This window comes from Zootoca vivipara, chromosome 10 (genome assembly GCF_965207765.1).
Source record: "Zootoca vivipara chromosome 10, rZooViv2.hap1.1, whole genome shotgun sequence".
Taxonomy (NCBI): Eukaryota; Metazoa; Chordata; class Lepidosauria; order Squamata; family Lacertidae; genus Zootoca; species Zootoca vivipara.
The window spans coordinates 7,815,023-7,830,958 of NC_142593.1; the positions used below are offsets into that span (position 1 = coordinate 7,815,023).

At 40.0% G+C, this 15,936-nt stretch overlaps 1 protein-coding gene across 11 annotated transcripts in view; it reads left to right on the forward strand.

The window, feature by feature from the left end:
• AOPEP (aminopeptidase O (putative)) overlaps positions 1–15,936 on the forward strand; it is a 196,330-nt gene that overhangs the window by 52,252 nt on the left and 128,142 nt on the right. For all 11 annotated transcript variants that reach the window (XR_015946220.1, XR_004691556.3, XR_015946224.1 and 8 more), the window contains 2 exons: positions 13,406–13,595; positions 15,720–15,826. Coding sequence is in view for 5 of the 11 variants with exons in the window: in XM_060280102.2 (XP_060136085.1) it covers positions 13,406–13,595; positions 15,720–15,826 (297 nt within the window). In the remaining 6 variants the exon portion in view is untranslated. The remainder of the gene's footprint in view (positions 1–13,405; positions 13,596–15,719; positions 15,827–15,936) is intronic.

Below are 15,936 nucleotides of genomic sequence, written 5' to 3' on the forward strand. Positions count from 1 at the left end.
CTCAACCATTTGAGTTCAGTGGGCTTCTTGGGGAGGAAGAACGGGATGTGAATTCAATCGATTAATCAAAACATACATTACCCCTCCCCACCCTTTCTCTATATATAAGCGCCTGGGGACTTCTATTTCAGTGTATCTGAAGAAGTGTGCATGCACGCGAAAGCTCATACATACATACATACTCCTAGGTATGTGTAGGATTACAACCTAATTCACCCATATTGAATACAACTTGTTTTGAAGGGAGGCAAAATTGAAAAAGACCAAATGTGCCATAAAATGTATTTAGGTACATTTGTGTATTATCACGGAGCTTTCAGAGCATTTTCAGAGCATATAATGAAGGTCAAGAAGAAAGGCTGGGAGTGCACAGTGAGGTTTTGTTTGTGTTTGTTTGTCTATTACCTATATTTCCAGACTACTCTTTATCCAAAAGATCACAGTTGTTTATAATAGCCATATGAAAATAACAATAAAAGAGTCATAAGGTAATAATTAACTCAATTAATACAATCAATTAGTTAAAAATTGATTTTCTAGATCCATTTCAATTGGGGTTTATGCCCGGTTTTGGCACAGAAACTGCTTTGGTCACCCTGTATAATGTCATTTGTCGGGAGAGAGAAAGAGGAAATGTGTCCCTGTTAATTTTCCTTGACCTCTTAGCAGCTTTTGATGGCATTGAACATGGTATCCTTCTGGACTGCCTGAGTTTGGGGTGGGGAGCAGTGTTTTGTGGTGGTTCTGGTCCTACTTAGGTGGTTGTTCCTGGAGGATGTAGCTTGGGGAGTGTTTGTCAGCCCTGTGGAGCCTTCAATGTCAGGTTCCGCAGGGTATGATTCTATCCCCTATGCTGTTTAACATCTACATGAAACTGCTGGGTGGGGTTATCCAGAGGTTTGGAGTATGTTGTCAGCAATATGATGACGACACAGCTCTTTACATCTGCAGGTGAGGCAGTGGATGTGCCTTGATAATGGACTAGATGAGAGCCAACAAACTGAAGTTTAATCCAGATAAGACTGAGGCACTGTTAGTGGGTGGTTCCCTAGACCGGATGGCTGGGAGGTTGCCTGCTCTTGATGAGGTTACACTCCTTCTGAAGGGAGTACTTCGCTTGGGGGTACTCCTGGATCCTTTGCTGTAGCTTGATGCTCAGGTGGCCTCAGTGGCATGGAGTACCTTCCATCAGCTTTGGCTGGTGGCTTTATTTGGACAGGGATAGCCTAGCTACTGTTTTCTCTGCTCAGGTAACCTCTAGGTTAGATTACTGCATGGTGCTATATGTGGGCTTGTCTCTGATGGCGGTTCAGAAACTTCAGCTAGTGCAGAATTCAGCATCCAGGTTTCTCACCAGGACAATACAGTTTGAGCATGCTACACTGATCCTGGCCCGATTGCACTAGCTACCAGTGAGTTTCTAGGCCCAATTGAAAGTGCTGTTTTTGACCTACAAAGCCTTAAGCAGCTCAGGTCTGCAATACCTCAAGGACCACCTCTTTCCATATGAACCTACTCAGACCCTGAGATCATCTTTTGAGGCCCTTTTTTGTGCACAAGAGGTCCGGAGGGTAGCAATATGAGAACTGGCCTTTTCTGCAGTGGTTTCCCATTTGTGGAATGTGCTCTTCAGGGAGGTTTGGTTGGTGCCTTCATTATACACCTTTTGGCACCAGGCAAAAACGTTCCTCGTTAACCAGGCCTTTGGTTGATTGACATATGATGCCCTTTTCAAATGTGTTGTGAAAGAGCAGATTATTGGTTTGTTTTTGTTTTTATTATGTATTCTGTGTTTTTTATATTGTGATTCTATGTTGTGAACCACCCTCAGATCTACAGGTATAGGACGATATAACAACAACAACAATAATAATACAATTACAACCGTGCAGCAAAAAGAGGATTTTCTGTTCACCTGGTCTCATCAAACAAGTAAGATATCCTCCCAAAGGTTATGGGGCCAATGTTAATGTACCATTAATTTAAGTGTAACAGTGAAGCAAAGCTTTAAATAATGTTACATTGAAATCAATAGAACAGACAAATGTTTAACTTTTATCCAATATGTACATGTCTATCTGTAGGATGGGTCTGGATTAAAACCACTCTTCCCAGCTAGTATTTGTTTTTGCAAACAGTAATTAATTTGCTATGGCACAGTCAATTGCAAATCCATTCTGGGGATAGAAAACTACAATAATGAAGGTGTTCAATGAACATGGCCAATTCCTGTAGCAAAACAGTTTTAACCCTGCAACAGACCAATGATTTTTTGCATATGCAAGTTCCATTTACACAGAGTGTGATCTGAATCTACTATTACACAGTGTTACAACTCTTCCTACCTCACTGACCATCATGATAGCACCATTTCTCATTTGCTCTTGGGAATGTGCTACCTCTGAGGGGTCACTACATTCAGTGCTCCAGAACTATGTTGACTCTTATGCATATAATATAATGTATTTTTAATCTTTGTTGGAAGTCACCCAGAGTGGCTGCGGAAACCCAGCCAGATGGGCGGGGTACAAATAATAAATTATTGTTATTGTTCTTAAATGCAGAAAACATTACCTTCTGGTAGTCTAAAAAGACTGAGTCTTGTGCTTTGTATATGCAAATTGATAGCTATCTAATTTATAAAGGAATGTCTTTATTTCATTATAATATAAAGAAGTTCAAGCAAGCTAGGGCTGAATTGATTTCACCCTTGCTAGCCTTGATCCCAGGAAAATCGGAGGAGTATTATATCAAGTTCCTATTGGAAGACCGGTCAAATGCTACAACATTAGCAGTGGCGAAGTTTCTATCGGTGGTTGCAAGAATCAATGATCCCAACTCTAAGTTTGAACAAAATGTTTTTGAAACCTGAAGGCAGGATGTCCTTATTGGGTATTGCTTTGTAATGAATTGATAGGTCTATGGACCGTAATAAAGATTGTTGTTGTTGTTATTTCATTATAATATGTAAGTTGTTTGGATTCAGTCACTTTTAATTGATAAAAAATGCATATGTTTGCACAGAGTCATTTTGGTTGTTTGACAAGTATGATTACCTCAGTGTGTTAAAATTCACTGTTGTGAATTTTATCCCTAATCATTCCTATTTTGGTTTTAAGAACATGAATCAAGTACAGTATGTTAGAAAAACCTTTTGTCCTTGTGTGAGTCCCTCTGTTTTTTGTTTTTTACCAAAGAGCTTCATTAAACATTAAGCATATACACTAAATTAAGCTAACAGGTCTATGATGTTTTTGTTGATTACGTAGTACATGAGAATGATCTAATGTTTTCTCCCCTGTGGCTAATTTTCAAATTGGCACCTGCTACTCTTATTAGTCTTGAAGCCAAGCTGTATAGACTTGCTGACAGAGAGCTGAGTCTCATGCTGGTTAAACCATGGTTTGGATTTCAGTTGCTCTTTAAGAATTTGTTAAGGAAATTTAAGAAGTTGCATCTTTAGATCTTCAATAAATAAGAAAGATTTGAGCTTGGTGGAAGAAAGTATATCTGTGCATTTACATTTGTGGTGGTGGTAGGAGAGGTTCCTGTGTATTCTATGAAATGGTTTGGTCTTGTGGATCAAAATTAATACATATGAGGACTTAGAGGATTCTCATCTCATTTTATATCTTAGCTAAAAAAAGAGAATCACACAGAGTCAGTTCTCAGGTTCTCTTGTAATATATTCTGTTGGGTGAGAATTCATAAGATTGCCTTTTCAACTGAATGATGCGAAAAACAAACATTAGATTTGATCACTATAATGCCCCTTTTATTGAAAAACGTACCCAAGAGTTCACATGTAGAAAACAAGCTATTACCAGCAATTTGTTTTCTATAGGGGTATTGGGAGCCACTCCAACTTTCTGGGAGGGATTGCTAAAAAAAATTAAAACTGGGTGCGGTTTTCAGTCCTTTTTACTCCACCCATGAACCTGTTCTAGCCTGCTTTTGAAGTTGCCTGCAACTTGGGTTCATGCTGTGTTATAAATTGAAAGCATAGCACCCTGAGGCTCTCCATAATATAGGAAGACTTGGTCAAATTGTAAGCTTTCTTTCTTTTGACTTCAACCAGAGAAACAAGTTAATTTTCCCTAACTGTTACTCATTATATTCACAACTTCATTGTTAAAAGGAAGTTTCAGTTTGATGCATAAAAGAACTTTGGGAGAGGACAGCTCCAAAAACCATCAAGAAAACACATTTATCAAGTCACATTTGCTTGGTGAATCTGCGTAACTGCAGCAAAATACAAGAAGCTTCAATGGTAGTCTCCCATGAAAACCCATGAAAACCTGGCAATTCCATTGTGTCAGAAAGCGAAAACACTTAGAGAGCACTGCTGGGATTTGAGATTATATAAATTAGGTTGAGATAATTCAGTTACACAATTTTAATCCACTAAAGATATTGTGTCTGACACAAAATTAGGTGTATGGTAGTCTGCCCAAGCACAACCACAATACTAGTGTTGTGGAAGAAGTCCGGAGTTGGTTAACGTTACAAGATACATCAACTGAACAAGCTACATCAGTCCACCACTATAAGGCTATATAAATCAAAATCCCAGCACAACTCTGTGGATAAGTTTCACAGGTGGCTTTGCTACTGTTTTTGCCATGTATGAGGCCTTAGCTTCATATAACCTCCTTCTGTCACAAGGTGATTCCCTCCCTCCCTCCAATCACCCATGATGAGATCCACATGTGTTGGATTTCCTGTATACCACATGAATGCTGAATTGATTTTCAAAGTTTGCCATTTGCGTGGAGAGTGGAAGAACAGTGCATGTGTTTGGCACTTCACAAAAATATTCACATCATATGTATGGTTTCCCTGCCCATAGATCTTGGTCACCATAACAATTTCCATACAAATACCCACAACACATCACTGTGGGCAATGTAGAACACCATAAGAACAGCATACAGATTCCCTAGTACAGTTGTTGCTGTTGTTGTTGTTGCTGTTGTTGTTGTTATTGTTATTGTTGTTATTATTAATTATTATTATTATTATTATTATTATTATTATTATTATTATTATTATTATTATTATACCACCCTTCATCTGAAGATCACAGGATGGTTCACAACAAAAAAATACAAAATGAAAACACAAATACATAATAAATCAAAAACCAAAACAAATCAATAACCCCCTCCTACAAACACATTTAAAAGTTAATGTTGATCAGCCGAAAGGGATCTGGCCATGACAAAGGACTGATTTCACTATCCCCCACTTTCAGATCCCCCACTTACCAGTACTTCCCAGTTAAGAAAACAAGGTGCAGAGTGTCATGGCAGAAATGAAGTCCTGAACCACCCAAGAACCAGTTTCCTTGGCATGGATGTTGAAGTCCCCCCAGAATCAGCAGTCTGGGATTTTCAACACCACCTCCAAAACCAGCTCAGGCACAGCGACTGTTGCTCAACAAGGTGGATGGTAAACTAGCAGAATCCCTAATCTGTGCCAGTTGCTCAGTGCCAGGAGCACACACTCTAGACCCCCCCCCTCAACTGGACAGAGAGCCTGTTGAGACAGTTGGAATCTCTATAGACTACGGCAACTCCCCCTCCCTGACCCTCAAGTCCGCCCTGATGTTGCACCGAGTACCCAGGTGAGCACCCTGCGCATCCACCCAGGTCTCAGTGATAGAGACCAGATCAGCCTCCAGGTTTTATTTGCCTGACATTCAGTAACAGTAGCTTCAGGACAACCACAATTACCCTGGTTGGAGGAAGGGCTGGCACATGACAGTCACCAACTGCCCCTTTCTCAGCCTGCCCCACTCCCCTCTCCTTCACTGTGATTGGCACCAGCTCTGCTCTCCCCAGCTCATCTCACCTCAGACACATCTTATGTCCTTTGAGAAACAAAAAGAAACCCTAATTTAAAAACAAACAAGTTAAAAAAAACTGTTACAAATAATTCAAAACATTTTAAACAACCCAAGAGTCAATTCAGCAGCTTCAGCAGTCCCACCTTTCCAGGCCAGTCAGGGCCCTGCCCTCCCAGGCCAGGTAGAAAAGGCCTGCAAGGAGCAACAGAGCAAACATACGCTGTATCTATGTCAAAAAGTAAAAATTAATAAATTAGTGGCACCCACCCTGTGGAATGTCCTCCCATCAAATATCAAGGAAATAAACAACTATCTGACTTTTAGAAGACATCTGACGGCAGCCCTGTTTAGGGAAGTTTTTAATGTTTGATACTATTTTTAATATTCTGTTGGGAGCCTCCCAGAGTGGTTGGGGAAACCCAGCCAGATGGGCAGGGTATAAATAAATTACTACTACTACTACTACTACTACTACTACTACTACTGCAGTTATTTTAAAAGGCAACTTAACTTCACAGGGTTTCCTAATATATTTCTGTTTTACATGCTATCTTTAAAACCAAGCATTTGAGAGTTCTTTAAGTACCGGTAGTATTTTTTTCTTAATTTCAAGGTATGTATTAATTTATTACTATGGTGATGTGAACTCCCAGGATGGAGCAGAGACCTGATGTTTATATGTATACCACCCTGAGACCTCTGGGTATAGAGTGGTATATAAATTCAACAACAACAGCAACAACAACAACAGGATGGTCAGACTTAGCAAGAAGCAAACTTTTTTAAAAAGTCATAATGAAAAGGAGTGATAATAAAATATAATGGACTTCCGGTCTGCCGCCATCAGCCGCCGGTGGGGTCCGTTTCGGTCTCCGAGACACCCGCCGCTACCGGGGAGGGGGAGAGTCGCGCGGGCGCCGTGACCTCCCGGAGAATCCCCAGATTGTGCGTTCTGGGGGCCGATACCCAGCAGCGCTCCAAAAAAAGCCATGGAAACCGCCCGGAGAGCCCCCGTTGGAGCCTCCGAGAGCAGGCTGTACATGGCGGAGCCTTGGGTCCATTGCTACCCCGGTAGCGGAAAGCTCCGAGCCGGAGACAGAGGAGCGGCAGATACCTTCAAATCAAGATTTGGACTGTGAGTAAGATAATTCAATTTGACTTTAAAAGAAGAATTTGGACCTGGGAGGGGAATAAAAAAACGGAGGTCGTTCCCCCCCCCCACCCGGAAGGCTGTGCCACAACTAACTTGCCTGCAACCGATTGAAGAGAAGGGGCACGGATCCCCCTGAAAATTGAACTTGTATCCCCCCTTAGAAGGCAGAACTAAGGGGGGGGGAATATATATTTTAGACTGCGTTGGCAAATTTGTTATTGTGATAAAGAACCCCCCCCCCGGAAACCGGGGGCAGGAGCCTAAAGCCGCGACCAGCTGACAACATAAGGATTTATAAAGAGTAACTGCTGCGATTCTGTGATCTTTTTTTGGATTATACTTTGGATTATATTTAAGTTGATTGACGTGACAAAGTGGAGAACTGGAAATTTTGGATTTAGAATTTGAATTATAAACGACAAATATGGTTGGAAACAAATAAAGGAACTAGTTTGGACATTACAGCACCATCTCTGGCGGATCAGGTTACAATTCCCACGGGAACATAGGACAAAGAAGGCTGCCAGCCAAAACAACCCGCTTACAAATGGAGGAGGTCGAGCTGCAACATATTTTAGACTTTATTAGAGAAATGACAGAGGAAGTACGTTAAGGCAAAGGAAACATTCAAACTTTAAAAGAAGACCAACAACAGATATCCCCAACGGAAACTTTAGAATTGGAAGAAGAAGAAATCATTGAACAACGGACAGAAAATAAGGAGCAATGGACTGAGAAATCAATGCAACCTGTGAGAGAGGAAGCATTGACCACCTACGTGACTTTGGATGCTAAGGACCAAGATGGACTCTGGGACCTGGTCTGCCCAGTGAGAGAGGGCGACCAGATCCCAGATAGAAACAAAGAAACTGAGGAGGGAGGAAAGAGTCTGGCCATTGCCCCCCCAGTGAGAGTGAGGGGACGCAGACCAGACAGAGGATTGGAAATAGGGGATACTGGAAATAAAGATGAGGGTGGGAGGCTGGTGGAAGAATTAAAACAACAGAAGGGGAAGAAGGAGGAATGGGGTGGTTTAGAATGGCTAAGAGTGGGTGTGGGGTAAAGAAGGAATATCAGGTAGATGAATAGATGGATCAAAAGGCTTGAAATTGGACAGTATGAAGACGCTGGCCGGGGAAAAGGGGAAACTGCTACCTGGGGAGGGAGGGGGTGGGATTTGAGGTTTAGCTAAAAGATTGGATAGAATCTGAATCAGGAAAAGGTATATCTTTTTAGGGGGAAACTATAGGCTAAAGGAAATTATTAGAAATAGTTAAAAGCAATGTAGTTTAAAATTTAATAGAAATTGTTGTGTGGGGTAAAAAAAAAAAGTTGTGAAATTTTATATGGAATTGACCCGGGAGGGGAGGGACGGGGAAGTCGGGGACAAGATATTGTTAGAGATATTACTTTTCTTTTTTCTCTTTTTTCCTTTTTGTGTCTTTTTTTGTTTTTCTTAATTTTTCTTTTCTACTTTTTAAGCTTTTGTATTTTTGTGCGGTATTTTTTTATTGTAAAAAACTTCAATAAATATAATTTTTTAAAAAAGATAATAAAATATAATGGACAGAATCCAATGGGGTTTGATCTGCTTATCAAACATTCATCAAAGTATCTGGAAAAGGTAACTCTGGGTTACCTCCTCATCTGTGCAAGAGAGTTGGGGGGATGCTTGGGAAAGAAGAATTATCCCAAACTCCCTTTCCTGCTTCTGCTGATGGATGTGTTCCATAAGTGAAGCAACACCAATTGGAGTCTATCTAGTATATATAACTAAACATAAAAAGCAATGACCAAAAGGAAGCCCACATGGACTGCAGTTAAAAATATGCATGCATATGAACCCCTCAAAATCAAAAGCTCTATTGAGGCAGCAAAGTTTGTTATGTGGATCTTTTGTGTCCTGAGTGTGAAATTGCACCAGGCCATTCAGGATCCTTGCCAAGAACAATTGGCACTGGAAGTAATATAGAACTAATATGCCCAGCTCTTTAGACAATTTGTGTCAAAGTTAACAATTACCTTCTGCTGCCCTGTAGTGACACCTAATTCAGAAGTGTCTTTGATAAGCGGCTGAGGATATTGGGCTGGAGAGGCAGCCTACATGCCTTTGGTGAGAAAAATAAAGAGGAACTTTTGAGGCTTGAGTGGGAATAAAGCCCAAGTAATCCTTTCCAAACCCCAAAGGAAGTGCTTTAAAATGAAATTCTGTTCCTGCTGACCTGCTTGCAGTGCAGTTCACATATGTTTATGTACATGCGTGCAATCTTGTTTCTTTTGCCTTCTCATAAGAGGGGCATTTTTCAGTATGTGACCTTTCTATTACTTAAGTGAGTGAATCAAAAATAGGTACTTGAAAACATAATCTCTGCCTTATTTCTTCATATAAATACAACAGATGCTTAAAATGCAAACCCCTTCTGTGTGTCTGTTTATAAGGCCTGAAGTTACTTTTGTTTTGTTTCAGCCAAATGGCCAAAAGGCTGCCAGCAGTATGTCTGGAATGTTATTTACTTGGTACATTTCTAGGCTCATTCTTTGTAGCATTGCATACACCACAGTTAGGGGTCATTTACTTAAAAATGACCAAAGCAGTACCCCCAAGTTGCACAGTTATTCTTCTCAATGGGGGCTTTGTAATAAAAGGGAGTGTCTCATTATGTACTGTAGCTTCTGTGCTCCCCACCCCTGTCTTTTTCGTTCTTAATAATTTGATTTGGTTTGGGTGGAGGTTTGGGGAGGTGCTGTTTATTCTTGCTCTTTGTTCTCAGTGACTCACTTTCTTTGCTAGGGCTTCAGTGTCTTGTGGTATCTTTTGTGATATTAGCTGATTTAACTCCATTTGACCTGCTTTTCTGAATTTTCATTTTAAGACGGTTACTTATAAATGTGCGAGTGTGTTTTTCCTCCAACAGAAACCACTCTTTTAAAAACACGGCTCTGCAGACAGATCCAGACAGATATAACTTCTTTCAAGAGAAGTGTGGGTGTTCATACATTTTTGAGGGAAGGGTTGGGCTGCATAATAGAGGTTCTTTGGAACATGGATTAGTACATCTTGAAACTGTCTTCAGGCCATATCTGCACTTTACACACATGGGAAGCAGACTTTAACTTTTCAGTTATGCCATAATCAAGGTGTAGCCCTTGATATGCCGTGCCCCCTTTAGCTATATACTGTAGTTTTTGAGCTGACCTGTGCATTATGTTACATCAAACTACAAGGACAGCTTTGTAAAACACGAGAGCCAGGGTAGTTAGAGTGCTGGACTAGGATTTGGGAGACCAAGGTTCAATCCCCCCTCAGCCATGAAGCATACTGGGTGACCTTGGGCCAGTCACTGCCTCTCTCAGTCTAACTCACCTCACAGGTTTGCTGTGGGAATTAAATGGGGGGTGGGGAGAACAATGTATGCCTCCTAGAACTCTTTGGACAAAAAGGTGGGGTAAAATGCAATAAAATAAATAAAACATAGCTAGGTGAAGAAGCAGCTACTTGACGTAAGATGCCACTCGATAAGATACATTTGAGAAGCAGAAACCATGTGTCCTGTGATATTGGAACACCTTTAGTTAAAATGTCATAATGGCAGGGATACGACTTCCATTTTGACTGCTGAATGTGTTTAGCTGTATTCGGGAAGGTGGCTGTCATGCTGCCTGACTACCAGTGGAGAAGAAGTTGAGAAAAACTTCGGGATGGGAATAAAACTTACAAAAGAACACCAAGTCATACACAAGCGTATGATTTTTTTATCCTCGTAACAACCTTTTGAGGCAGTGTAGGTAAGAGATAGTGGCTTCTACCACCCTGTGACCTTAACTGATGTGCAGGTATTTTAACCCAGGTCTTCCTAGCCCGTGTCCACCACTCTTCAGATTTTTACTTCACGTGTTCTCCCAGATTGCAAGACAATAAAATTTTATCAATAAGCAGTCAACAGATCAAATACATATAATGTGGGAGGAGAGGTTATTGGTTTGTTTTTGTTTTATTATGTATTTTGTATTTTCATTTTTGTATGTGAACCAACTTGTGATCTTTGGATAGAAGGCTGTATACAAATATAATAAATGATAACAGTAATGCAACCATACCTCAGTATATCATAGAAGCAATAAAATTACGGTACATGCTTCCTTCAAATTTTCTTGTAAGCTTGTCAAAAAAAGAAACTTTTATAGTTGTTTCACTATAGATCAGCAAAGATGTACACTGTATGTTCTTGTGGTAACCAAGTGATTAATTCCCTGCTCTGCGTGTGTTAGGATGTTAGGAGTTTATTGTTATTAAAGTGAATTCTTGTGCAAAGATTGTGTTAGCTTTGTACTTTGAAACTTCATTGTAGTTTCAGTCCAATTTGCAGTTGTTCTTCACTGGGAAGTGCAATCCAGAGTTTTGGGGCCACTTCGGAGAAGAACCTGCTCTGTCTTTCAGCTGAGAGAACACAAGGCAGATTAAAGTCAACCTCACTTTATGAAATATTTTGGCTTATCTCCAGCCCTGACTTGTGAATTGAAGAATTATAGCGCTCTGCTAGTCCTGGTTTTGTATTGAAAATTTTGCTGATGTGGTTTCAGTCAAGAACTGCATTTTCAATCATTTTCATGTGAGCAAAGAAGATCTGCCATGCATGCAACTTTAATGAAATTATCCCATTGTAGAATAAATGCACTGATTAAATAAGCAAGAGTTATATAACATTGACTAGGTGGTATTTGGAAATAACATCCTGGGTAGGAACAACCTATAAATAATGCAACAAATTTTAATTCTTTTCCCCTGAAGATTTATCTGCCCTTTACATCCCAAATCCTTCAAATTTTGTAAATAATTCCAGAAGCACACTCACCATTCAGTTGTCTTCAAGTGAAATGTTACACCAGCAGTTTGGTCCTGCTTTTAAGTGTTCCATTTCATTAGTATGATTTTAAAAGAATCTGAAATGTATTTCAGAGCGTGAAAAAATTCCATGGTTTACAAATTCCAGCTAGCTATATTATTTACTCAACTCCATGTACTGACTTGTATTAGAATCTGGAAAGTGGCAAAGCAATGACTTCATTAGGCTACATAACAAAAGTTGTATGTGTAACAAAAATGAAATGCTCTGTGTTCACATACACATAGCTGATCAGCCATTTCAGTAGGTCCCGATAGAAGCTGAAATGGGGAAGACATGTTCATTGTTATTGGAACTGAGTTTGTTAAGAGAAGAAAAAAGTCACAGATGCAATAATAAATAATATTAACTTAGTTGTAGGCAACCTTTCTGTATTTCAACTGCCATTTCCACAGTCATCCTCATGTATTTTGCAGAATTGCCTATGACATTTCTTTGGGTATCCAAAGTCTTAATCCCCAAAACATGTATCATTGGGTGGTTTATAGAAATGGTCATACAGTGGTACCTCGGGTTACAGAGCTTAAGGTTACAGATGTTTCAGGTTACAGACTCTGCTAATCCAGAAATAGTACCTCGGGTTAAGGACTTTGCTTCAGGGTGAGAACACAAATCGCGCGGCGGCAGCGGGAGGCCTCATTAGCTAAAGTGGTACCTCAGCTTAAGAACAGTTTCAGGTTAAGAACAGACCTCCAGTACGAATTAAGTTCTTAACCCGAGGTACCATTGTATAATTTTTTCCCCAGAGAGAAGCCTATAGCTTGAAACAGGGATCGTTCATCATTCATTCATTTTTCCTGTGGTACTTTGCTATGATTGCTCCCCTACCCCATTTCTGTAACATGTTAGAACAAAATCCACGTGCACTCAGGAATTGACACCTACTCTTGCACGTAGAATGCTGTACAAATCTAAGAACCCACTCATCTACAACTGACAACAGACGCCCCCTCAACACCAATGCCTATTTTAGCTTCATTAGGCACTCACTTTCACACACTTTTTGTCCTAATAGCTTAGAGTTTTCAACATTTACAATGTTCCTTTTTGAACACAAGCCTTTCTCTCTCTTTGTTCTCTCTCTTTATTTTCCTTGGTTGCTTTGATCATTTAGCCGAAAATACCTATGGTCTGTATTCACACCTGCCCTTCTTTTATGATCTTGGCTTAGGCATAAATGCTTCCACTGAAATAAATCAGCCTTGTAATTTGAAAAATATAAAACTTTGGTTTAAGTTACTTATTACAGGTAATAGCTGTTTGATGGTTGAATGTGAAACAAATGCTTGGCAGAATATTTAGCTTGAATCTCTGCCAGAAAACAATAAAGTGCAACCTAATTCCTAAAAATGTCTGAGCTATAAACTAACTGTCATGACATAGCATGCATACAGTAATAACAGGCTGACAAGGCTAATAAAGTCTACATATTGCTATAGCCAGGCAATGCATGCTGTAACAGGTTCATAATGTATTTTGTCCTTCATTCATATTCTGCAGCCCACACATCATCTTCATGTCACAGAGCACATTATCTGGAGGGAGCCATCTCTGTGGAACTCGCCTGTGCCATGAAATTGCTCATGCCTGGTTTGGTTTGGCTATTGGTGCACGTGACTGGACTGAAGAGTGGCTAAGTGAAGGATTTGCCACTCACCTAGAAGATGCATTTTGGTCAGCCGCACAACAGGTATGGCTCGAATAGTCGTTTTCATAATGTAGAAATAAGGATAACCTTCAGTTTACACATTTACAATAAGAGCAAATAGATTCCCTGTTTAAGGATATAAGTATTGCTATACTGGATCAGAACAAACATTTATCTAGTCCAGCACTGTGGCTGTTTCTGACAGCAGCTGTCCAGTCCCCAGGGAATTTCACTAATAGGGTAGCAGGGATAACCTTACGCCCTCGAAATCTAGTAAACAGAAGTATACTGCCTCTGAGCAGGAGGGATTTGTTTGCAACTGTCTTGGGTAATGTCTTATCTAATCTCCTTAAATTTATCATGCCCTTGGTCATGAGCTTGGCTTGGTTGACTTCCATATGTAGAGAAATCTATTAGATGAAATTGTAATTGGTGGTACCCGAAATAATTTGCAACACTATCAAATGTTTCTGTTCTCCCGTTCATCTCTAATGCATTGGCAATGTTGTTGTTATTCACTAATTTAGCTATGTAGATGCATCCTGGCAGGTGAAGTATAAATAAAGGTGTGAAAACATTCTTTATCATAAGTAGAAAATCAGTTGTTCGCCGATGAACTGGTAAATTGGTATATAATTTATTCTTCAAGACAACACTGTAATTATTCTTGTGGGTTGTGGGACAGGTATATTATCAAAGAGAAGACAAAAAGATTTAGGACAAAAAAATAGTCTGACTTTCAAGGTTGTGACTAGCAGTATTATTATACTGAAATAATATGTCAACTGTCTTAACTGAATATTCAGTTCATCCCCCCCCAGTCTGGTATTCATATTCTTTAACATGTTATGTAGGAGTAAGATAACCGTACTTTATAGGTTGGGAACATGTAAGGCTGCCCTATACTGTCAGACCATTGATCTATCTAGCTCCTTGTTAACTCTGCAGGCCTGTGCAGGCAAGAACTCCAATGTTTAACTCAGTATGTAATCAATAATTTATTAGATTGATTGGTTGATTAAAATATGTAATCAATAAAAATGTCTCACAGATTAATTGGACAGATTTTTCTTTAAATGGTGATTTCTAATACAAGAATATATGAGATACAAAAAGATAAGAGCAATAATGCATTTCCCCTTCTTCCACATGCAGGGTGTTTGCCTCTTTTAAGATGATACATATGATGACATGGGTGAATAATATAAAAACAAATAATGAGTGCTTCTCACTTCACCACTCATATTCAAATTGAATTGGTTAATTAATGGATTAAATCTCATAAGAATTAATGGACTAAGACGTCTTTAGCCAAATAACAGCTCCACTGAGAACCTTTTTTTTGCATTCTGTCCAATGCTGGTGTTAATTATGCTTTAAAGCCTTAGGTCATGGCCACCATCATGCAGAAAAAAACCACAAATGGCAAAAAATCCAGTGCCCAGTTCCACTGTTTTATGCCTTTGCCCAAGTGGTTCAACTCCCTCATTTGAGCTGTATGCCCCCATGCCACATAGAAGGTGAAGGGACCCTCTGAAGCAGCACCCACAGAAGTCCAAGGGGCTGACACCGCAAGCAAATAATGTATTGATGCATGCTTAGAAGTGCTTTCCATTGCACACGTACCATATAGTTTCTCTCTTCTATACAGCATTTGGATAAGGGCATGGCTCAGTGATAGAGCAACTGCTTTGCATGCAGAAGGCCTCTGGTTCAATCCCTGGCGTATTTAATTGGGACTAGAAATGTTCTCTTGACTGAAAACCTGGAGAGCCACTGCCGGTCAGTACTGAGCTAGATGGTCTAGTGGTCTGCCTTGGTATAAAGCAGCTTTCTATGGGTGGAATTCACCTAATGTGCCCCATCTGTGAATTTTATGCAAGAGGATTTCTGCCTCTGCTCTTCTTCCCCTGCGCACCCTACGCTACCTGAAATGGTCTGTGTGGGGGTCAGGAGAGCTCCCAAAACATATTACATATAGTAATAATAATTTTTATTGGTCACGGTAGTAGGAGATAGGTTAAGGAGCAGAATGGAAGGTGGTGCTCTCCTTGCCTTCTCCAAAGGGTGACAGGGCTTTCTCTAAGCTGATGTTATTTCCATTAAAAATTACTGAGAAATTGAAGAAACCTCTAACAATAAACTGAATATTTGTGTCCCAAGTAGCTGTCAGCTGATGAAGCAAAAGAGCAGCAAGATCTGAAAGCTGTACTGCGCTGGCAACGCCTTAGAGATGAGGTGCAGAACTCTGAAGGAGATCTGCAAGTGTTAAGGTACAGAAAAGGCTGCTCACTTATTGTTTCTTCTCTCCTTATCCAAAAGAAGGATATCCAAGTGTTCTGATTAAATTATTACATCTTCCAAAGGGTTTGTAAAGCAAATT